The 23,748-nt window shown below is 36.3% G+C and overlaps 3 protein-coding genes and 1 pseudogene across 5 annotated transcripts; 2 read left to right on the forward strand and 2 right to left on the reverse strand.

Moving 5' to 3' along the window:
- Positions 1-108: 108 nt before the first annotated feature.
- On the forward strand, positions 109-5,695 carry LOC117631721 (uncharacterized protein At1g10890). 3 transcript variants are annotated; one of them, XM_034365008.1, is made up of 5 exons: positions 109-331; positions 866-1,089; positions 2,163-2,444; positions 4,547-4,766; positions 5,286-5,695. In XM_034365008.1, the coding sequence occupies exons 2-5, from the start codon at positions 947-949 to the stop codon at positions 5,550-5,552; spliced, it is 912 nt and encodes a 303-aa protein (XP_034220899.1). In that variant the 5' UTR covers positions 109-331; positions 866-946; the 3' UTR covers positions 5,553-5,695. The 3 variants fall into 3 exon arrangements, with proteins under 3 accessions (XP_034220899.1, XP_034220914.1, XP_034220908.1); XM_034365023.1 differs by lacking the exon at positions 109-331 and adding an exon at positions 1,687-2,048 and having other exon boundaries at positions 977-1,089; XM_034365017.1 differs by lacking the exons at positions 109-331; positions 866-1,089 and adding an exon at positions 1,096-2,048.
- A 1,588-nt stretch (positions 5,696-7,283) lies between these two features.
- Positions 7,284-9,722, reverse strand: LOC117615741 (ribosomal RNA small subunit methyltransferase NEP1-like). Its single transcript, XM_034344882.1, has 8 exons — positions 9,621-9,722; positions 8,910-9,132; positions 8,627-8,719; positions 8,243-8,387; positions 8,030-8,140; positions 7,872-7,954; positions 7,738-7,795; positions 7,284-7,381 (listed from the first exon to the last, which is right to left on the reverse strand). Exons 2-8 carry the CDS (start codon positions 9,114-9,116, stop codon positions 7,302-7,304), a joined length of 777 nt encoding a protein of 258 aa, XP_034200773.1. The 5' UTR covers positions 9,117-9,132; positions 9,621-9,722; the 3' UTR covers positions 7,284-7,301.
- Positions 9,723-9,817: 95 nt separating this feature from the next.
- Positions 9,818-11,856, forward strand: LOC117620315 (annotated as a pseudogene).
- A 1,729-nt stretch (positions 11,857-13,585) lies between these two features.
- On the reverse strand, positions 13,586-23,124 carry LOC117631388 (phosphatidylinositol 4-phosphate 5-kinase 7-like). The gene is made up of 10 exons (XM_034364512.1): positions 22,867-23,124; positions 21,495-21,617; positions 20,318-21,382; positions 19,608-19,775; positions 18,721-18,886; positions 17,785-17,895; positions 17,496-17,683; positions 16,105-16,259; positions 14,852-15,023; positions 13,586-14,117 (listed from the first exon to the last, which is right to left on the reverse strand). Exons 2-10 carry the CDS (start codon positions 21,509-21,511, stop codon positions 13,838-13,840), a joined length of 2,322 nt encoding a protein of 773 aa, XP_034220403.1. The 5' UTR covers positions 21,512-21,617; positions 22,867-23,124; the 3' UTR covers positions 13,586-13,837.
- Between the last annotated feature and the right edge of the window lie 624 nt (positions 23,125-23,748).

Genomic DNA, 23,748 nt, shown 5'->3' on the forward strand with positions numbered 1-23,748 from the left:
CACAAAACTTTGAGCCCGAATTCGGTGATATTTACTAGCATGTCCAGCAAGCAAGGGTACAATTAACTTGTGATGTAATTGGGGAGTAAAATTTGGCACAGTAGAAAAAAGGCCCTCTCAATCTTTCATATTTCATCCCAACCCCAAAACTCTTATCAAAATCTCTCTCTGCCCCCTCTTCTTCTTCCAGGGTTTGCATATTCAGTATCTGATTCTGATACAATATACTCTCTATCCTAGGGTTTTGTTCAGCTACTTTTCATGCCAGACGCGGGCGATTCCGATCTCCTCTATTGTTCTCGTAGGTACCATCTGGTCTGAGGTTTCACAGGTATAATTCTAATTTTCTCTACGAAAATTAAAGGAACGAAATGATTTTATCCTGTGGATGGTTATTTCCAGATTGATGATAAAGGCTTTATTATCTTTGCAGTTTCTCGGCGATTAAATTGTCAGTAAAAATTATCAATTGCTTTATTTATTTTGTATTTTTAGGTGGATTATTCTTCGTTGATTCATTCCTTTGATTTTTTACCCAGCAAAACAAACATCATTGGTTCCTAATTTTTTTAGGAAAAAAATGTTTTTTTTTTCAGTATTGCTGCTTAATTTGTGGATATGATGAATTTTTTTAGGATTCATTATTTTCATCTGATTATCTTTTCTGACAGTTCCTCAGCTACCAAAGAAATCGTTAAGAATCATTTTTGTTAGTGCTTAATTGGTTGTTATGATTTACTAGACTTTTTTGTTATGATTTACTAGACTTTCTTTTAATAAAAAAAATTCCCGGTTCTCACTTGTAGAAGTTTTGTGACTTTAACTCTACTCCTTGATAATGGTTGATTTGTTTTGGTTTTTATAGGGCAGAGTAGCAAAATTGTTGTTAGTATTCAAGTTTCATTCTAGGAAATATTCACAGTAGGCTTAAAGTTGAGGCGAAAGGATGCCTCGTGATTTGGCACGGTCGCAATCACGATCGCCTTCGTATAGGCGAAGGCGTTCGCCGTCTCCAGTGGGGCATAGAGGTAGCAGGAGAAGCCGAAGAAACAGAAGCCGGTCTCCGTATTCCTCGTATTCTTATAGCAGGTGATCCCGTTAATATTCTTGCGTTATTGTGCTAATTTAACTGATTCCCGATCAATTGTTGGAAAGATTGAAGCGTCTCATTGCTCATACGGTTTGGATTTACATTATATTCAAGTTGCTATGTCTGCATCTTCTTCCATATTGATCCTGTGGTACTTTTTATTTCAAGTATAAAGCCTATGTACTTGTTGGCTTGCAAGTTTCAGGGGGATGGGGATGTTTGTAATTTGTTTAATATTTGACCAAGACTTTGGGAATGGCTGTTCAGATTTATTTTCTTAGAACATTGTTTCATTTTCCAATCGTGAAGTCATATGGTTTTGTTTTATAGAAAATGATTATGTACTTGTATGTTTCAAGATTGCCTGGTACCTCCTACGTTGATGTTGATGCACAGCTTAATGGGGGCATTCCATGAAATATTGCTTTGAGTTGAAATTCTGCATGCTAATCACTAATATTTGACTTTTTTGCTTTACACCTTCAAGTGGACAGGAATTGGTAGTTCCATTGCCTACATTTGGTATGCTTTTGACATTTTCTGTTCTGAGTTTTCTATTCTGATTTTCAACTACCGTTGTTGTTTGTACACCTTAGGCTTGGTTGCTGTCATGCTAATGCCAAAGAATTGCTGATGTTGTCATAAATCTGATGGTTGACTCAGTTTGGATCTAACATTGACGGACATGTGACCTTTGGAAAAATCAGTTTTCGATTCTTTCTAAATAATTGGATAAGTGTCTAGTATGAATATATGGAGTAAATTATAGGGTTGTCAGAGTGATATAAGGATGCATGCTCTTCCTAAGAATTTAAAACAACTCAGTTTCTTCCCATCATATGGGAAGTGAGCAGGTGATGGGTGCCGTTGGGTGTCCTTTTGTTGCTCGATTGTGACATTTGCTTCTTCATGTGATAAAAGATGGAGCACACAAAGGTTATACTTAACAATGTATGAGGTAACTGTACATGTTTCTATATATACCCGGTGGACTGGATTGATAGATATTGATATGTGGAGTCATATGAAATTTTAATTTTTTTATATTAATAACTATTTTTTTCCAATACAGACGGAAAAGTCGTTCTATCTCCCCTAAGCGTCGTAGAAGTCGTTCTCCAACTCCAAGACGTCGTAAAAGTCGTTCTCCAACTCCAAGACGTCGTAAAAGTCGGTCTCCAACTCCAAGACGTCGTAAAAGTCGGTCTCCAGTCTTGAAGCGTTATAAGAGACAAAGAAGTAGGAGCTCGTCATTGTCTCCTATTCGTAAATCTTCTACTTCAAGTCTTGGATTGTTGGAGCAGAAAAATGCCAGTGAGAAATTGAGAAAGGAAGAAGAAGAAGAGAAGAAAAGGTATCATTTATGTAACATAAGTTCTTTTATCGTATAAAATTTTCTTGTGACCTTTCATCAAGTTCATATTTAGAGTAGACTAACAGTTTTAAGTATTTACTGAGTTATGCTGAAGATGTAATTTGGGATTGGACAATTTTGTTCAGTGATGGGAGGCTTTTTGGAGCCTGTTTGGTTGTCCTTGCTATGGATTTCTTCATCAATTAACCTTTAAAGAGTAACTATTTGTTGTATAGTTTTTAATGAATTATGTTTGTATTTTTGTAAAAATCTTTGAAGAGATGATTAGAATATTTTTATAATGTTATTGAACTAAAGTAATGAATTCTGGTCAATTTTGTGTCTATAATGGGTCCTTTTGTGTGCTTTTAATGACTTTGGTTTGGTAAATATGTGAGATGCACAATTGACGTATGGAGTTTTGGATTTAAATGTGGAACTGGTTTGTCCAATCTGTTTTACAAATCAATCTTAACTACTTGTTTACATAATTTTAATTGCATATGGGCTTAAGATATTAGATTATAAGTTGTAGCAGTCAAATCTTTAACCATTGAATCTAAATTGGGTAAAGGAACATTTGTATGATAGGGCATTATTGGTCTTATAATTAATTCCAGCATGCTCTATATATTTAGGAATGAATTTCAAGTATTTTTAACGAACATTGCACAGGAAAAGGTCTCTTGTTACTGAAAGTAGACAATTATCTCTAACTTCCATCTTTTGAAGAGATTATTCCATCTCATTTCCAACAGGAGTTGGAATTCATCTAAATGTGCTATGGGAATCACTCACAGTTGGATTGCAGTTATTTGTTTGATTTCAAAAGTCAATAATGTAAAATTTAGTTGGACTTCTTGATTGCATGCAGCTGATCCCAAATGTGGAAGCTATTCTAATTCTAACAATTGTTGATCTTCTTATGACTGTAAGTAATGCAATCAAGGGCCTTTTTAGGAGCATATGTGTGGGTTGAGTACATTCTTGCCCCCTACACAATTGTAACCAGATGGGGATTGGGCTGTTTGGTAGTATATATTGATGTGAAAACTAATCAAGATCTGTCCTGAGTTTGGTTGGTTTATGAAGAAAAACGCACTCAATATGTTTTAGTTCCTTTAGTGTAAATTTTGGGAGTTTATGTGTCGGAACACAGTGTCCAGTCAACACATGATACTTTTCTCCACATCCACAAATCATTGCTTATAGCTTATTTACTTTCAGTTGCTTGTCCAGATATATGCATTTTTAGAACACGATCATCTTTCTGCATAATTTCATTTTTGGAGTATTTGGAAAGAGCCAGTCAGTTATTTTGGTGTCCAAGACCAGCGATATGGTGAACTGAAGTTATTTGGAGATCCTCAACCTGTTGCGCCGTACCTAAGTAGTGCAACAGCTGGGTTGACTACTGTGTTATTGGCAAGTGCAGGTTAACCTCTGTTTACTGAATTTGGACCCAAAGAAAAACAAATCCTCTGCCTACTGAATCATGTAGTAGTCTGACCTAAATCCATTTTCCCTTGTTGCAACCCTGGTTCTCCATCAGTGTTGAACTGCCGTTTCTGTCCTGTAAATGTTTTCCCAATGTCTTGTCATTGCTTTAGTGCTCATGATACTCAAGAAGTACCACACATAAGTCATATATTTTAGAACTGTAGTCTTTTCATGTAAAGAATGTATTTAGTTCAAATTTGAAGCACTTCGATGATTAGTTTTAAAACTGCAGCAGGTTACTTGACATTCTCCTCCACAGGATTTTCTGAAGGATGATACTGCTATAGTTCAACTTGTTATATTTGATGATCAAAATGGGTGCATCGTTTATCTACTGTTCACCAGTTTTGAAACTCATTTGTTTGGATCAGGATACATTAGAGGTATGCCTTAAAAGCATAACCGTATATATAGTACCTGTGTCCTCATGAAGGTTAGTTTGTCATTTATTGTAGTCAGATAATGACGAGAGAAGGGGAGGGGTAATAAAAAAAGAGGAAGCAGTATATGTTGATTGGTTTTTTTATTTGTACTCAGGCGGCAGTTTCCCTCTTTATTTAAGAGGCCACTTTATTGCTTAACTTTTTCACTTGTGCTCTCAGGCGGCAACAGGAAGCAGAATTGAAACTGCTAGAAGAAGAGACTTCAAAGAGAGTGGAAGAAGCAATACGTACAAAAGTGGAAGAGAGCTTGAACTCCGTGGAGATTAAAGTGGAAATACAGAGGCAGTTGGAGGAGGGACGGAAGAAGCTTCTTACTGAAGTTGCAGCACTACTTGAGAAAGAAAAGGAAGCAGCTCTTGTTGAGGCTAGAAATAAGGAGGTAATAATTAGGCTACCATGTCGCTTCTGTCTGACATCTCATTTTCTCTTCTTGTTGTGGTGACACACTAATGACTCATTGTGTACTATGACCATTAGGGATGATTGGACTCATATCTTCTGTTTTCTTGAACATATACAATTGTCTTTTTAGTTATTGGGCTGTGTGGTTGGGGGAAGGATGATTACTTACAGTGACATGGTTTAGAGCTTACTCAAAGCAAGGAATAAAAGAAAACAAAAATGGTATTAGTATCATGAAGGATATGTGCCTTTTAAGATAATGGAAAATCCAAACGTGTCCTGTTGTATTAATTATCTGAAAGGGATGCTGTGCATGATTACAGTGGGGTTGTGTGGGACGCAGACATTGTATGGTTTGGCTATGTATTTATACGAAATCACAATTTAAGATGGGATGACACTTGTAGTCTGCAATTCCTTCCGTCTCTATTAGCTGAAAAATCAGAGTAATTGATGTGTTCTCGTGTGTTTTACATGATTGGTGTTTTGCTGACAGGAACAAGCTCGAAAAGAGAAAGAAGAATTGGAAGGGATGCTTGAAGAGAACCGGAGGAGAGTAGAAGAAGCTCAAAGAAGGGAAGCTTTGGAGCAGCAGCGGAGGGAGGAGGAGCGGTACAGGGAGCTAGAAGAGCTCCAGAGACAAAAAGAAGAGGCATTGCGAAGGAAGAAACAAGAGGAGGAGGAAGCACGGGTGAACCAAATGAAATTGTTGGGTAAGAACAAATCCCGGCCAAAATTGTCGTTTGCAATTGGATCCAAATAGATTCTTTATGGAACATGGCTTCGTTCTGATCAATATGTCTTGGTTGCACGTTTGTACCTGTAATGTACGAATATTTGGTAAATACAGTTTTTGGTGTTATAATGTAATCAGTTCTCAATTATCGAAGATGTGTGTTATTTTTATATAGTTCTTGTCTGACTGTCCCTTAATAGAATGTCCATCTGAAGCCTACGCAGGGAGAAATTCTCCAAGGCGTTGTCTTCCTTTCGTATGAGTTTGGTCCTTCTCTTTGCTGCAATCTTGCAACACTCAGTCTCCTTCATTTCTCTGTCCTTGTGATGCCTCATGTGGCCAAGCCAAAGCTTTCATGGAATCAAACCCTTTCCCACATACCTTGCGGAGGCTTTCTTCCCCTGAACCTTCAACCTTTCAACATGAAAATTGCCAAGACCTTTTGGGTTGCCGTCTTGGGCCATAACCAGCTAGTCCCTTTTTGTTTCTTTTTCTTGGAGTGCTGCAATTTGTACCACAATGGGTTTCACATACATTAGTGGGGCCAACCTCTCTAAGGTGGTGAGCAATGTGGAGCGGCTGCTTCACATGCACATTTTGTGTGTAATGGCACCAACATTTCAAATATAACTAGAAAAAAAGAAGAAGAATGGAGTGCAACAACAGAGTATAGATTCATAATATTTTTGTAGGTTGATATAGTAAAATATATTACACATCTATTTTGGAACATTATTTTGTGGTTAGCTAAGCCACAACCAAAAGCCAACAATCACCAAGGAAAGGAAAGGAAAGGAAGGAAACTGGGTAGAAACTGAAAGAGCTAAGTAACAATGTGGTGAATTGATTCTTACGGTGCGAGCATCAAGCCAAACTTTGTGTTCTCTGCCCACAGTGGGTTGGAGAGCAGAGAGATACTGAAGGAAGGAGCAGTGAAACGTGTTCGTACTGGTGGTGATGTTATTGCAGTCGAGCCGCCTGGAGAAGTTCAGTCCGATAATATCCCTGTACTGTAATTGCCCCAGGTTTACCTTTTTTCATCATTAATCATGCAGGACTTTAAAAAATATAATAAGTTGGATGTTATGGTTATTTATTTGTGAACCTAGATTTAGCTCTACTAAAGCTAAGAAAGTGATTTCTCAAGTTGGATTTTCCAATGCTGAAGTCTTTGATGCTATAAGGCTTCTCTGGAGGAATATGAGCATAAAATCCTCCTGGTTATTCACAGCAGTATATGGACATCCTTGTCTATCTAGAAGGGTGAATCTATATGGCAAGTGCTTGGAACCTGCCTTGGTTACTAGCTGGTGAGTTTAATGACATCCTCTATGCACAAGAAAAATCTTTGGGAAGGAGCAAGGGACAGTGGGATGATAAAGACTCTTGATTCATTTCAACCGTTCGTCTCAGGCAGAGATTGGATCGAAACAATATGCCGAGCAACAAGAAGAGCTAATAAAAGCAGAGCCACAAACAGATTCACCTATTTTTTTCTTTAGGGACCTTCCCAGAGAATAGTCTGAGAATCACTGGATATATCATCCACATATCATTTGTTCAATCAAATACTAAACCTTGTCAACGTACTAACGTTTATGATCAACAACATAAAGTAAACAAAATCTCCGCGGAAAGATGCATAATTCGATTCATCCTGTTAAACCCAAGAAGATTATTGTATTGTAATCCAAAACCAAAGAATACCACAACATAACTCTCGAGAGAAATTTGTTTCTGCTGCAGACATGAGCAATAATACTAATCATAACTGATTCACAGAATGTTCCATTTTCTCTCTAATGCTATACTTATCCTTTCCAGGCAAACCACAGCACTCAGCGGATAATCAGAAACTGCAAGCACAAAAAAAGATTTATTAACAAACAAAATCATAAAGCAAAACAAAATAAGAGCTTTTGCCCCGAACCGAAGAGAAACAAAAAGTAGACCAATATCATGGCAATCAAAGGAACCATCAAACTGGCCAAGACTTCAAGTATAATAATATAGAACCTAGAGGGATGGAATCCGATACCAGGACTCCTCACTCAAAGCAAAAAATATTACCAAAGGAGAGCCTAGGGTAAACTTTCCTAACTATAATACGATTTCTTTTCTGGCTTTTAAGCACGTTTCTGAAAAACACCAACATTTTTTCTCTTCGAATAGTATAAACAAAAAGACAAAGACAAGTTATGAGAGGCATAACCTGATATGATATCATCCGCATTCTCGCTATCAATTCTCCCGTGAGCCATTGCACCAACCTGAACTTCAGGCTAGTTAATCAACTAATACCAAATGTGTAATGAAAACATATGATAGGAACAACAATGCTCATACCACGAAAACAAGGTTGACATTATCGCTGACAGCATGCACATAATCCCGTAAGTCAACTGCCTTTTGCGAACTCATGGAAAGGCCTGAAATGACAACATGTTTTCAGTCAAAGAAGCTTTTAAATGAAAACAGAACCCTGCACATTATCGGAGGCTTACCTATCTTGAGGGAATTGGCAGGTAAATGCCGAGCTATAGGGTTCTTAACCACACGCAAGAGTCTTTCACGTCGACCCGTGGATTTAATGCTCAACTTTTGCAATAATTGTGCTGCGATATATAAGAAGAAAGATGAAAGTATGGTAAATTTTTTTAATGCGGACGAAAATAGATAAGAATAATAGTTCACTCTGTTATCAAGGAAACACTAACACATCATATAACAGAACTTCTCCAACGATTCTGGTATGGTAGCATGTGGTTCAACTTTAATGAGCACCCCTTCGTCAGTTTTAATATACACGGCATGTAATCTACCAGCCTTACAAAGTCGGGTATCCATGATTTGACGGAGAGCCTGAACATAACATATTTGCAAAAAGGACTTGTTGAGACAAAAATAAAGTGCATTTGCATGATAGAAACATCAAATTGAGGTCACTGTTAAACTGGCAATGGCTTCAATTTGTTTAAAATTAGTCATTGGTGTGCCACAAGGAGCTCAAATCCTAAAGTATATTTCTGCACGTTGTTGGAGAAAGATGTGCCTTAATGAGAAGTTACCAATCATCTAAACTTAACAATGTCGCTACGCACCTCATGAACAATGTCGGGTCTGTATTTATATGGATCCATTTTCTTTCTCCGCAGGAAGTCAGCATGAACTTGTGGATTTAAAATCTGGTATTTCTGAACAAGGAAAATATAAGGTAAATCAGAATGAACAAAGTAAGAACCAGACGAAGGACCAGAAGCAGTGATTGGATTGAAGTACCACAAATTATTACACAGATAATAAGAGAAACAACAACTCAAAATCATTAAAACAGGAAAAGGAGAGGCAAAGGGATGACCCTGGTGCAATCATAAAAATGTTTACCCTTCCGACAAAAGCAGGCACCAAAGAAGCCTTTTCAAGAACAAAAGTAACTCCACGGTTCAGGTTCTGATTGGAAGGAGTTAGTGGAATTCCAGGAAGTTGATACATAGAATCTTCATCATTCCGTTCATCTTCACCTTGTTTGATCCCTCCAAATCTTGACTTCGAATTACGCGTTGAGCATGGCCCTAAGGTCTGTCTCTTCATTTTTCTCTTTCCAGTCCTGGAACAAACAAGAGACATAAACCATTGAGGGTACGCGAATGAAATTATAGCAAATTACAAGTGGTAATCCATATGCAACTAGTCCACTACAAACATGCATTGCTTTCACCAAAAAGTCAGAAAAGAATATCGTTTATATTACCACCAAAAAAAAAATATATGGCATAGAAATTATAACTTATGATATATCATATTCAATATGGACGACTGTAGACTTCTTCTATATTAGTAATATTTCCAGTTAAGAACTGTTATATTCAAAGTTATTAAGAAGAAAAGTAGAGTGTCACATATATGTAAAAGTAGTGTATGAAATTTAACACAAAATTCAATCTTTTTTCAGAAAATAAAACTGAGAAATTCAAAGTCTCAGTCGTAAGAAACAGAAAAAACATAAAAGGCTTAAAATATAACCAAGAAATCGTCCAAAAATAACCAAACAGACTGTAGAGAAAATAATATAAAAATGTAAATTTGTTTCCATACCTTTTTCTCAGCTACCAAACAGAAATTTAGACAAAAGAATATATTGAGAGGAGAGATGTGGTGGTGGTGGTGGTGGGTACCGTTGGAGGTGATAGACCTTTGGAGCCGAACAGAGAGAAATAGATAGAGTGAGAGAGAGTTTATAGCTCAGAGCTCAGAGCAAAAGAAACAGGTTGAGAGTGAGATGTTGTCGATAGATGAGGGCAGTGGCGTGGATCCTATCTGTGCTGGACAGCATGGAGGCGGTTCCTGGTTGCGGCAGCAGAGAAAGAAGAAGAGATCCACAGGTGAAAGGTCACGTCCCCACTTGCCAGATTTATTTATTTATTTATTTTTATTTTTACACATAAGAAAACCGAGTGCCTTGTAGGTCACGTCATCATCACTTGCCAGATTTTTCAAGAGCCAACTTAAAAAAATAAGTTTTTTGTTTTTTAAATTAACAAAAACAAAAGAAAAATATAGAAATTCAAATGGGCTTCTACCTGTTAATATCCACGACAAGAACCCTAGGCACAAAATACGGGGAGGCAGAAGAGGGAGGAGGGGATGTTGCAGTCGCAGTCATAGAATTGCTCCAGTAGGTATAGGACGGTGAAGCCGAAGTTGGAAGAAGAGAAATCGACAACAACAATGGAGAAAACAGAAGATGATTTCACACTCACACTCACACATAATAATGCGAATGATAAGGTCCGGGCAATTTTTGTTGTAGAAAATGGTTCTCTGACAAAGGGCTTCGTTCGAAAGAAGTGGAAGATTCTGGATTCAGAAGAAGACGCTGATTTCCTGCTCAAGCAAAAGAAGGATCTAAATGATTTTAGGCCTGGAAGGGTTTACGAGGTTTGTTCTTGAATTACAATTGACATTGATCAGACCTTAAAAAAATTAATTTCTTAGGTTATAAAATCCTTATAAGTTCTTTGCTAACCAAATATAGGATATCATCAACCACATAAATTCCCGTGCCAATAACACAATGACACATGGGATAATTTTTTCACTTGTCATTGTGTTGGCCGTGGATAGCAAAACAGTGTTATCATCGTTACAAGAAAGTTTTTGTCGTTGGATTATATGTCTTACAATTACTCTCTTTATATTATGCTTCTTTATTGTTTTTGGTTATATAACTTATGATTGTTAGTGTTTGACTCGTCTAGGCTCTTCGTGCGATTTTGGATAGCAAACTTAATAAAGCCGGTATGGTAGGAGCTGTGTATGTGAAAACTGATCAAGGAGTTTTATTTGAAATTAAACCCCATGTTCGCATACCAAGAACGTGCAAGCGCTTTTGTGGAGTCATCTGTAAGTTAGCTTCTACTCCCATTTGACATGTATTCACGAAATATTTCCATAGAACTTACTCATGGCTTTGTCTTTTGACTTGTGCAATTCTAAAGTGGAGTTACTAGGGCATAAATGCATTCGTGACAAAGATACAAATGAAATTCTTATGCGTGTCGTTGAGGAACCTGTAACGCGACATTTACCTGTCAACTCTCGCGTCGTAGGTGAGCGTTGTATACCTCTCTTTAAAGTTCTGAGTTTAGTGACCAGGACTAATATACCAGCTGTATTGGGATTGCAGGTCTCTCTTATAGTTCAGAAAAGTTGGTTGACATTGATGAATATGTTAATTCTGGCAGTGATGAATTAAATCTTGTTTTTGTGGTATGTTTCAGATTCTGAATTTCAATTCTTAGGTTTCCACTTCATCCTCATTTTGTATTTGAAATTTCCATGACTGCTTCTTATCAGGTGGGTGCAATGGTCCATGGGAAAATCAGTAAGGAGTATACAAATGATTTCATATCAGGTAAATGTATATGGCTGGAATTTCTCTTAGAATATAGACTAAAATTAAGCTGATTAAACATGCTTAGTTAATAGTTACACCCGACACTGTTTCTCGTTTAGCTGGTTTTATTTTCATCTTCCAATCTAGTATTTGCTTTATGTTTCTTTATCTTTGCTGGAATGCTGAACCTCGCATTTGCTTGCCTCTGCAGTTTCGAATTATCCATTGAGTGCTCAATACTGCATAGGGTTGATTTGCGACTCATTGGAGCATAAATGGAAAATCTTCTGAATGATATATGCATGCAGTTCTTCTTCTATGTAGACGTTCGTACGTTATTATCGTACCGAACGTTTATATAGGCGAAAATCTATACATGCGAATGTTTAATTCTTATTTAGGTGCATTTGGGGATATTCCTGTAAGATGTAGTTTTTGTCCCCAAAAAAAAAAAATTTAAGTTAAAGTGTTTATCCTTTTATGAAAATACTTTTGTAGCCAATATAAGGCGAATCAATTTGATGCTTTTTCTAGGCAATCGCAGCGTTTGGGAAGCACCTATTTAGAAGCATAATATAACAAACTGTAGGGGCACCGTCGCGATGAGTCTCAAATTTGCTGATTTTGGGTTCAAGTTTGGAACATAATTTCCATAGACTTTTTCTTCTTTTACATAATAAATAATTTGAAAACAAAAAGAAAACCTTTCTTCGCTTTTCCCAATAGTCACCAATCTATTTTTATTATTTCCTATGAACTTTCAGTTATGAATTAAAGTTTGATTAGATTTTAGTATTTGGCAAACAAATTAAGAAAGTATAATATTTCTACTACTATAACTGGAGGGCAATTGCTCCAAACCACTACATTGGTGGGTCCTTTGCCGATCCGTTTATTTTTTAGATCATCATCGAAAGATGCAAAAATTCCTCAATTCAAAAAGAAATATCCAAACACAATCAAATAAATAGACAAACATAATGATTTCGATAAGACAATGAAATATTCATGAAAATAATTAAGTGGTTAAACAACCTCTGATTTTTGGATGAAATTTTGCAGGAATAATCTTTGAATCATGTCCTAAAAATTGAACGGTTCAGACAACAAAATTGCATTCGAAATAGATCAAAACGAGTGATTAGCGTCGTATTAACTCATGATAATATATATATACAGAAATTCTCCTATGTGGACGTCTGAATGTTATTATACAGAAATTAGTAACTTTCTTTTTGGTCAGTTGGGTTCTGTTTTGCTTTAATAAAGGGTGAAGTGTATATATGCCTCTCTTAATATAAAGGGTCTTTGCAAGGTGAAAATTGGGTTCTGTTTTGTAGGTGAGAGTTTTTTTTTTTTCCTTTCTTTTTTTTTTTTTCCAATTCTGAGGAAGAACTCTCAATTTTCTATGCGGATAAGGGTCCCATAAATCAAGTTTGTGAGAGGATTGATATAAACATTTGATTGTTATGAAATGTGAGCTGCATGTGAGAAGGTTAGGGTTGATGGGAATGTTGTTTGACTCAAGCATATGCAGTTGAGGTCTTGAGTCCTACTTAAATTCCTAAATGATCTCCGATCAGGCTTCATCTTTCCTCTCCTCTCTCCCGGAAAGGTATCGCTTCCCCTCCTTTTGAATATCGGCAACCCCATCGTATGGATATTACGAGAGATATTTCGGTAGTATCAAACATTTAAAACCTTGGGTCTAAATACGGACCAGAATGATGAACGATTCAGATCATGAACTCGCATTGTGGAGTGGTTCTAAACGAATGGTTAGCACTATTGTAATTCACTTCAATGGCTAGCTAGCGCTTGAGCGTGTGCTCAAGTATAGAATAAATTAAAGCACTACTTTTACAGCTATCTGAAGACTCAGCTAGTCTCCAATATTATGCAAACCTAATCCAAACCAAGAAATAGGGACTGCATGAACAGTTAATTTGAAGACATGTGCAATAACATTCTAGACCCTCCTCAGTATAATGTACAAGTTCACTGGAAAAAACAAACGTAGATTGCTTAATTTACATCAGCTCTAAAACTTGGCAATAGGCATGCACAACATGTTTCTATCAACTCAATCGGAGGTTCACCATCTCAATGGTAGAGTTTCACATCTACTTGAAGCTAAACAGATCACACAGTGCTCCATGTAGACTGATAGGAACCACGTCCCGTTTCATCGCAAAACTTAAATAGCAGAGACATTTTTATTCAAAACATATAGATTCCATCTGCTAAATATTGCTATATATCCATACCATGAAACAGATGCACTCGTCTCTATGATTATATAACTTTACAAACATATGGACATAAAAGAATTGGTGCTCTTAAAACATGGAGAGAAACAATAAAAATTTTCCTACTAGGATATATGACTATGGACAAGAAAGAGGAGAGGAAAACCTTACGGTGGGTCGGGGAAAACTTTCTCCAAGAAATTGATGAAACGTTTAGCGTAGAGCTTGGGTTCAACAGCAGAAATGGATTGAGGGTCAAACTGCAATGATTTGTATGCATGCTCAACTTTCTTTTTTACATTGTACTCCTGCAATATATCAATTATGCCCATATAGAGAACCACGTCGTAAAATTCAAAAAGTTCGACTTCTGTTGAATCGACCTCATCCTGCAGAAGCTTAAGATTGGCCTGTGCTGGCATATTTACTCCTAATTGCACCCTTAACCTGAGAAAAGAGCAAGTAACTGACAGTGACTATGTGCTGCTCAATGACAAAACATATCATTTATCAGTGTTCCTGAAGTTGCAAAAATCAAGGCACAGAGTCACAAGAGTTGCAGAATTAAAATAAAGGTGGAAAAATAAATTTCTTCACTTTGATATTATATTGAATATTTTGAGTTACAGAATTGAAACTATAATGCAAATTAATTTTAGCTGACTTATTTAACTAAGTTAGAAGTTGTTCATTGGTTTTCATTACAAAGTAATTCATTCTATAAAAGTCCAGCAAACTTGGCCATTTCTGCTTTTTTCTAGTTCCAATGGTTTCAATGCTGTTGGAACAACAACTACACATCATAGGAATATAATCAAAAAGGAAAAACTAAGAGAAAGACTATTGAATTCTTACATCCAAACAGAAGCAGCATCTAATAAAAAGCCAATTCACTAAGCCAGATCAAAAAACACTTGCTCTCTAATCCAACAACAGTTTTGAAGCTATTAAGTTCTATGGTATTGGTAATCTAGTTAGCACTGCATCTCAGATGCGATACTAACATAAGCATAACCGAGCACATCAGATAACAGCTAATTAGTAGGTTAGGCTGTATAATATAATTTTTTTTAGAGTTTGTCATTCCACACATACCAAGGTAACATGAGATCCAAATGCATATGGCGCAAAAGTTCAAAAGTGTAAAAAATAAGTGCAAAAGCGCAAATTATAGAAGCTACCTTCCTGTACCAGGGAGTAAAAGATCAACTTCTTTGTCACCAAGAGAATATGCTTTCAATGTACTTCCTCTGATGTGAGGACCTGGTGCAGTACTGACAGAGCCGGGTTCATGAGTTACCAGTAGAAGGCCTTTGGGAGGAATCAAAAGCTCCCCTTGTGAAGAAGTCACACCTGATCAAATTGGAATAAGTTGAAATACACATTGAAAAAGGACTTTCGAAAATTGCTTTACTCCAATATCAGGAATATCAACATAGTGCTTGGGCTGTCTTGGTAGACTGAGCAATGGATTATTCCAACTGAGCTGGCTACTTTTTGAATTTCTGCTGATGTTCATATTATTTTTACTAAAAAAGAAAGAGTAATGCTGCATTTAATGAAGATCTACAAAGATAGAGGGAGGTGAAGATGGGAATTTGGCTCCTGTTAGGGGCAAACTGGCTGGAGAAAGAGGAAACACTTTATTAGGTTATGCAGCTGAGCTGGCTGGAGAAGAACCAAGAATGAAAATATCAGTTAACCTGAGTTGGCCATTTATGACTTGACGCTGCTGCTTATATTAGTTTTATGGAAGAGGAAAGTGTAATCCTAGCATTTTATTCATATCTGCAAAGATAAAGGGAGGTGAAGAAGGGAATTGGGTTGGTGTTAGAAGCAAATTAGCTGCAGGAAAGGTGCCCCAGTCTCCGTCATGTTCATTATGTTTCTTCACCGTTTCTTCATGCTTCAGGTGTGTGCCATTTCTAAGTTATGAAAATTACTTAACTGTATCCACCAAAAGCCAGTTCATTCAGTCTTGGGGTTTTAGCTCCAAAAACAACAATCAGAAGAGGTGTTCAACTGTGAACCCTCATTCTTACAAGTCTGCCCTTGTGTTTGGGTTGCACACAAAATGTCGACCAATACTACGGTCAGTTGGTTAAAAATGTAAAGACTCATGAGAACTAGCCTGCTTATTGAGTTGTTAACAAAATTTGTCGGGTTTTCTTTTCATACAGTCCTTTTTTGTGTTTAGTCCGAGTGCATGATTTTACTGAGACTAACCTGTGTAGTGTGTGTTTTAGAGTGACTCGTTCAGCAGTACGCACAAAACTGTACTGGATATTTGTGTTGCTGGCTAAAGAAATCATTAATCAGAAAACTATTCACATCACTAAATGCGGAAGATATCAGAAAAAAGTGAGTAAATTAAATATGTAAAAAAAATTACAAGTTCATTTTAAGGGTATTTGAATCAGAAAGAGATGCCTACCATCACCAGTAGCTAAATTCTCATGATTGTGCATTGTACCAGGAGGTTGTGAAAATGCCTTGAGATTCTCAGGAACTATAAAATGTAGACCCAATAGAAGGCTATAATCGATTATTTGCTGAGATTGTAAGAACATGCAGTCTAGTGATATTTGTCTGCAAAATGAAGAGGAAGAAAAGTTCCTAAAGATTATTAAAACGTGGAAGAGCTTACTCAGGAATTTTTCTTTTGGCGATTCAAACATAATCGGTAAGCAGCAAGCTTATACTATAAGATGTGAATACACCATGTATTACTGTAAATATATATCGTACTACTAAGACTTCACAAAGAAGTTCAAGCATTTTGTTACCAAAATAATAAAATGGTACTGATAAGTAGTGTTTTAAATGAAAAACAACAATAAAAATTGCAGAAACAGAGAAAAAAGTATTTTCTTATCTCAAATCCATTTTGATCGGAAATCTAAAAATCACCTTAAAACTCCTCATTTAATAAGATCTTGTGAAGTTATTTAGGACGTTGCACTTGCGGTCAAAAGATATCAGGACAGAGAAAAACAAAACAAGACCTGTAGCATTTGGTACATATTTTTACATCAAATTTGCCGTCTTCAGTTAAACTAGGCCAAGCACCTTCGCCACTACACCATACAACAGCAAAAATAAATAAACTATTCAACTATGGGAGATTTCAAAGCATTGTTAACATACAAATCAACCAGGGAAAGAAAGTGATTTCCAAGGATTACACAGTTCCCATGTACCAAGGTGAATGATTCATATTTAGGGTTGAGGTTGGAAAAATCTCATCAACTCGCTTCGCTCTTTCCTCAAGGCAAGCTTTGCATGTCAGAATCCAAAGATCCAGATGCAGAGGACTAGAAGGAGAAACTAGTGCAGGACATATATCTATAAGGGTAGCCTACCACATAGAGGAACTTTCACCAACCCTCCCAAATAATTCTGAAGTATTCTCACCAAAGTTTAGCTAGTTTTAAAATCAAAGCACTATTTCAGAAGATTTTTGGAGTTGGCATCTACATAATGTAAGTCCGTTAAATGCTCTTGCAAGTAGCTTTGGAGAACTAGAGTGTCACAGCTAACTCAGGACTGAGTATATTATATTGTAGAACTTTCATCACCTTCTGACCAATTAAGTTATCCCAGTACGATGCTTAGGCAATGAAAAACCAGAATTTCACAGTTAACACATTATATATGGAATTGAAGTAACTTTCAAAAACAAATTATTTGATTATAAAAGAAAGTTGATGAAAAATGTTACTTTCTTAAGCATTGTGATATGAAACCATTCTTTACCCAATAAAAATATGATGAAAAACTGGTTATATTGGCATCGCTACAAAAATAAATTCAGAAAGTACTTACTTAAAAAGGGATTCTCGCAATAACTTGTCCATATGAAATTCAAATTTCAGATCAAGATCTTTCAATGTGGTATTCTCATCAATTTTATCTTTATCTGTAGATCTTCCAATAGATGAACCCTTCAAATCATAACGGCGATGAATTCGTAATTCAGTGCAAAACATATTCCCCATGACCATGAAGCGTACCTGGAAACAATGCATTTAGAAGACGTCACACCAATCGAAGGTGACAAGCAAGGCAGAACTGAAACTAGGGCAATCTGAGGGAGTGATAATTAGCTAGATACCTTTTTTCCACCTTTTAATGTTATCCGATGGAGCCCAAAAAATTTTGTTATGAGAGTGTTTTCATGTTCTCCTACATGACAATAATAGCTAGGCAGCATCTTGAGCAGAACCTATATAAGAAGGGGAAAAATAAAATGATTCACAACTCATTTCAACATCCTTCAGGGAAAAACAGCTAAGTCCTCATGTAGAATTATTATTTTTTTTTGAGAAGAAACGAAATTTATTAAGCAAAAGAACACGGAGGTGGAAAAGGCAACCACCACTGAAGAAACAAAAACAAACAGAGAGAAACAAACAGCACCGAACCCTCCCAAGCTAACAGGGAGGAACACAACCGAAAAACCACAGAACACCACATCCCCCTACCCCAGTTAACCGAAGCTGCCATATCCCTCATAATAGTGGAATAAGAGTAGTCTTTAAACTCTTTTGTAACCGAAGCCCACAACGCTGCCCAGTACTTAACTCTATCCCAAAGCTCGCTCACTCCCACTCCCTTATAGTCTTCAAAAATTCTCCTATTACGCTCCATCCAAATGTTCCAGAAAACAGAGTGGACCAAAACACTGATAACACTGTAACTCAGCTAGGAGAAGCCTTAAATGGACCACTAATTTGTCTTTCAGGGTTGAACCCTAGACATGAATTTAATCATTTTTTTTTTTAGAATTTTCAATTAGAATGATAATATCAAATTTTAAGAATTTCAACTATTTAAAAGAACATGAAAGGGAGCTGGAGTAAATAGAATGTAAACCCTATAAAATTGATAATAATAAAAAACTAAGAATCTAGTTTCAAGGTTCAAAATAAAAAGAGTAAGAGAACTGCTACGTTAATTCAATAAAACAAGTAAATTGTTTGGCCTGCCAGGAGTTTTGAGCACAAAGAAATAATTATGTATATATAGCACAGAAGTTTGCACTTCAAACCTTCAGTTCAGTTTTTCTTAAAGTCTTAATCACAAATCTATCATCATGAGAAAGATAGAAGATACTGCCACTTTTTCCTGGAGAAGAAAGTTCTCTTAAGCCATCATCACCACAAATGGACATCATGTATTCTGCTGCATCTAATTTGAACATCTCCCTTAAATTCCTGAAATATAACACACTTTAATTAGGCAGAAAGAGATTCAACTGCTTATTTGCATAGGATACATGAGAAGCATAAACTTGCAAGGTTACAATGTGTATACGTTTTATCCTACAATGTATATGATTAAGCCATGTATGTATAAACAAAAATGATATACTCGAATATTAAAAGAACTAGTCATTTTTAAAGTTCTATTTCTACACAACTATCGCAGTTACGGAGGATAATCATGTAAGATGCAGGTACAACAAGCACATTAACATATGCATCACCAAATATGATAAGAGATGAGTTAAAAAATGAAAAGAAGAGATAACATAAGACATATATATATATATATATATTTCAGAAAAATATGTATGAGAAGCACAGAAGGTAGTTAAGTTACATTTATAAAGATAGAAATGTTGAGAGAACAACTATTGCAATCTGTTGTGACTACTTTTTATCTGTATCACTGAAAACTTCAAATATCAAGTTTCATACATTAGGTACTTTTCCAAAAACACAAAGTTTGATTGATCAACCAAAACAAAAACTGAGGGCTGACTCTATTTCTTATGATGGAGAAAAGATAACAAATCAGAGTTTAGGATTTTCCTTCATTGAGACATATGCGGACGAATATGCACTCTTAAGAAACCAAACAACCCCAAATGCATGATGCTCATTATGTCACTCACTTTCACAGGTTAGACAATGCACATAAGACAACTATTACCTGAAGACCATAGGGCAATAATCTTTCCAATAGAAATCAACTGAATAATGCGGAGGTGTAAACTGAGAACCCTTTCTAGGAAAATACATCCTTATTCTGGCTCGATCTCCAAAATCAGAAGATCGAACTTCACGTACAGGAACTGGTGTGATCTTCCCAACAGTGTACCTGTGAGCTTCAAACAGAATATTTAGCAAGTATAAAACATCCTATAAAAAAATTGAGTTTAGCAGAAAACAGATCCACCCAAATAAATTGAGATTTGATTTGGGAGTTCAAACTTATATCCAATTATGATATATATATATATATATATATATATATATATACATCCAAAGAAGTCAAATCAGAGAGTTATGGTCCCTCCAATACAAAAAAGGCACACATGTAATATCCCAAAAAGACCTTTTTTTTTACTTCCTTTTTTAAGGGTGATCAACTAGAGTTAGGCTGCACCATGACCAAAACTTACTGACTGTCAGAAAGCATAAGCAAAGAGGAAAAGACATGGCACAATCAAGGTACCTGGAGAGCATTTAAATGAGTTAACAAATTACTGGCAGCCAAGGGTATATGCAATCCAATGTTCCAACAAGCCAATATGTTTAATTTCTAAAACTCAGACATCGGGTAAAATATTAAGAGGTCAGTTTTCTGACACAGTAGTATTAATAATTTGAGACTACAAAGATGTGGGTAAAGGAATTTACCTGATACCAAGTTGCAAATTAAGCATTAAATAATAGCTCCTACTATGGGCTCCAAAAATGTCAATACATGACCTCTTTTCTTGCATCACTGCAATTTTATTTCGTTGTTTACTTTTCCGTGATATCTCTGTATAATTACTAGCTCTCTCTTTAATCAACACCCCTTGCATGTATTCTCTCTCGTAAACTGAACTGTTATCTTGTGCCTCAGGTTGACCTTCCTCAGAGGCATGGGACAATGCAGATAAGGAATCATAACGTATAAACTCTCGAGAAGGATCACAATGGGTCCAATTTTTATCTAATGACATAGCCTTGTGTGATATACGACTTGAATTTCTTAAAAGTCCACTAATCGATAATTTCTCTGAAAAACTGCGCTTAACACTTGGTTGAGCCCTGCTTTCCTCTGAATTTAGTAACCCAGACAAACTTGTTCCGTCATTGCAATAATCTAGAGAGCTGCACCACTTCTTTAAGGAAGGATGTTTAGTTCCCACGGGATAAAAGGTTCCTTTTCCATCCTTTAAGCCCCGACTCCATGTTCCAAAATAATATCCCCCATCTGCAAACCTATAAACTCCAGACCCATCTCTTAACCCATTCAACCAAAAGCCATTGAAAAGATCACCATTTGCCCATTTCATGATCCCTCTACCACACATTTTCCCACCTTTCCAACTCCCAATATATGCATTCCCACTATTCCACGAATACCTACCATTACCTTCATGTACTCCTTCCTTCCATGATCCTTCATAAATATCTGAATTACAATACTGTTTTTTCCCCATCCCATGCTGAATATTCATCCTCCATGAACCCTGGTAAAAAGAACCATCACATCCAGTAAAGATGCCATAACCATGAAGGTAACCACCAGAGAAATCACCTACATATTGCGCTCCCGATGTCCAAATTAGCTTCCCTTTGCCTGTCATTTTTCCTTCTTCCCAATCACCCTCATAGACTGTTCCATCAGACCATGTGTAGTTACCATTACCATGAGGCAGAATTCCCTTAAAATTTCCAATGTAGACATCTCTATTTGAGAAGGCTTTCTCGCTGAGCCAAAAATAAAAAGAAGAAAAGGATATTATTTATAAAATATGGTTCATAGAAGAGATGAGAGGAGAGAGTGATAGGAGAGAAACAGAGATAAGCTGAGAATCATTACCTTACTGTGTACTCCATAATAGCATATAATAATTAATTCAGCTGTCCCGGATATTGTTCACAAACTTCATCTCGTACAGGCTTTCTAACTATAGACAGGTCACTATTCAATCACCTTCGCCACCTACAGTAAAAGCAGCAAGTGGATTTCGGGACTCAGTACATAGAGTGTATCCCTCAAATAAATAATCAAATGTCATCATAACAGTGAACTGACTAAAATACAATCACATTTCACATTTTGTGTTGCCAAAAAGAGAAAAGCTAGTGGTTATGGTCTGATCACTTCTGCCAGGACAAAAAGATGCACGATCCTTTTAGGTTATCACACATTGGTATATGGTTGTCAATCATGTGGGAATTGATTACAGATAAAAAACAAAAGTAAAAATTGTACAGAGCAAAAAGAAAGCATCATTTTTATAATCCTTGTTCTAAATTCTAATGCATTCTGATTTCTGGTAGAAGGTTCAACAGATTAGGTCAATTCTTATATTTGTCTTAAATTATGAGATATTAAAAGCTTACAATGCTGAATTACATAACCTTTCATAGCCTGTAGGTTGCAGAAAGGAAGCTCAAAAGTCCATAAATTTATTAGTCAACAAGGCCAAAGAAAAACAACTGAGATACCACAAATCCAATTCCAAACCTTTTTAACCCGACAAACCCCCCATTACATCGATGTAAAAGTATTGTTTTATTAGAAATTTCAAACTTCAAGATAAAATTTTAGAAAACCCAACAATGGCCAACTAAAATCGTAGATATTATATCTTGCTTGGCACATCACCACATGACTTCATGTGGACAAAAAGGAAATGAAACACGCTACCAATAAAACGCAACTTCTTACTTGGCAGGTAGATTCCCCAACCAAATCTTCCAATTGGTTTCGAAACGAACACTAGTAGCAGCACGTATTGATTGTACAGGAACAGATCCTACATTAATTTACAAAATGCTAGAACCTGAATCATAAGCTACTACTACTTGCCCAAACCATAAATTATACAGCTAACCATTTTCTCATCCACAGTAATCTCATAACTGGAAAATGATGTTGTACTTAACCAGATCATGATTTTGAAACTTGTCAAATGTTATCCAATAATCAACTTCAAGCAAAGTGGGAATTTTCAGGCTTTATGCGCTTACTGCTTTATGCTTATCAAATGCTTTCTACAACAATTTGATTTCAGTGAAACTCCTATTCCTACTAGACTAGAAAAGTAAAAGACACACTAAGCAGAACCTGAGAAATTGAAGCTCTAAGCAATAATTTTGATAATATTATCAGCAAATTGATGAAGAAATATATATATATATATATATATAAGTAATTATTTGAATGAGAAACAACATGAGCTCACCTGGGCTTGGATGTAAAAGTTAAAAAAACCAACCCCTCTCTCCAAACTTCCAAAGAGACCTCAAAACAGAGCCAAACTCTCAATGAACTGAGTTTCAAGAAAATAAACAGTAAATAAACGAATCCCAGGAACTCTCAGAGCCAAAAAAACTCACACCCTCCACTTGAATTGACACTTCAACACCAATCTCCCTCACTGATTGAGAAACAGCTGATCATTCGGTTTGAAGTTGTTTTCCCATTTTCTGAAATTTTTTTTTTCTTTCTTTCTTCAAGAAAAGGGGAAAAACAGAACACAAACAATACAAAAGAGCCTTGATTTCGCTGTTCAGAATATTGACACGTGTCAAGCAAGTGAGCCTGGCTTGGTTATGGGGACCCACGTGGACTCTGCATCAAGACGTGAGTGGTGGTGATTGGTTGGAGGAGGGGAGAAAAGGTGAACCTGAGTTGTACCTGATAGGGCTGGCTCTGGTGGAAAGTCTTAATTGAATTTGAAAGCATAAATGTGTGTCAAGTCAGGTAATGGGCGGCGATTGTGTGTGTGTCGGCACACCAAACTATTCACGTGGGGATTTTTGATTTGATTTGATTCCTTTGGTCGTCTTCATCAGTAAGCCAGGGTGTAGTAGACTGTAGTTTGTGCTACTTGCAACTTGCAGGTTGCAACTGACGAGATTCTTATTCTTCCTCCATCTCAAAGTAAAACAACAGCCAAAGGAGATGGTCTTTTTTTATTTTTCCATACAAAAGGAGGATTGTTAACTACATTCTCCTTCCAATGTTTTTTTTCTTTTTCATTCGTGACAGTGTTCAAGGTCATCATTTAAAATTATTTAAGGCTCATTTTAGAGTGGTTTTTAAGTTGCTGTAATGTTGCTAA

Source organism: Prunus dulcis, chromosome 1 (genome assembly GCF_902201215.1).
Source record: "Prunus dulcis chromosome 1, ALMONDv2, whole genome shotgun sequence".
Classification (NCBI taxonomy): Eukaryota; Viridiplantae; Streptophyta; class Magnoliopsida; order Rosales; family Rosaceae; genus Prunus; species Prunus dulcis.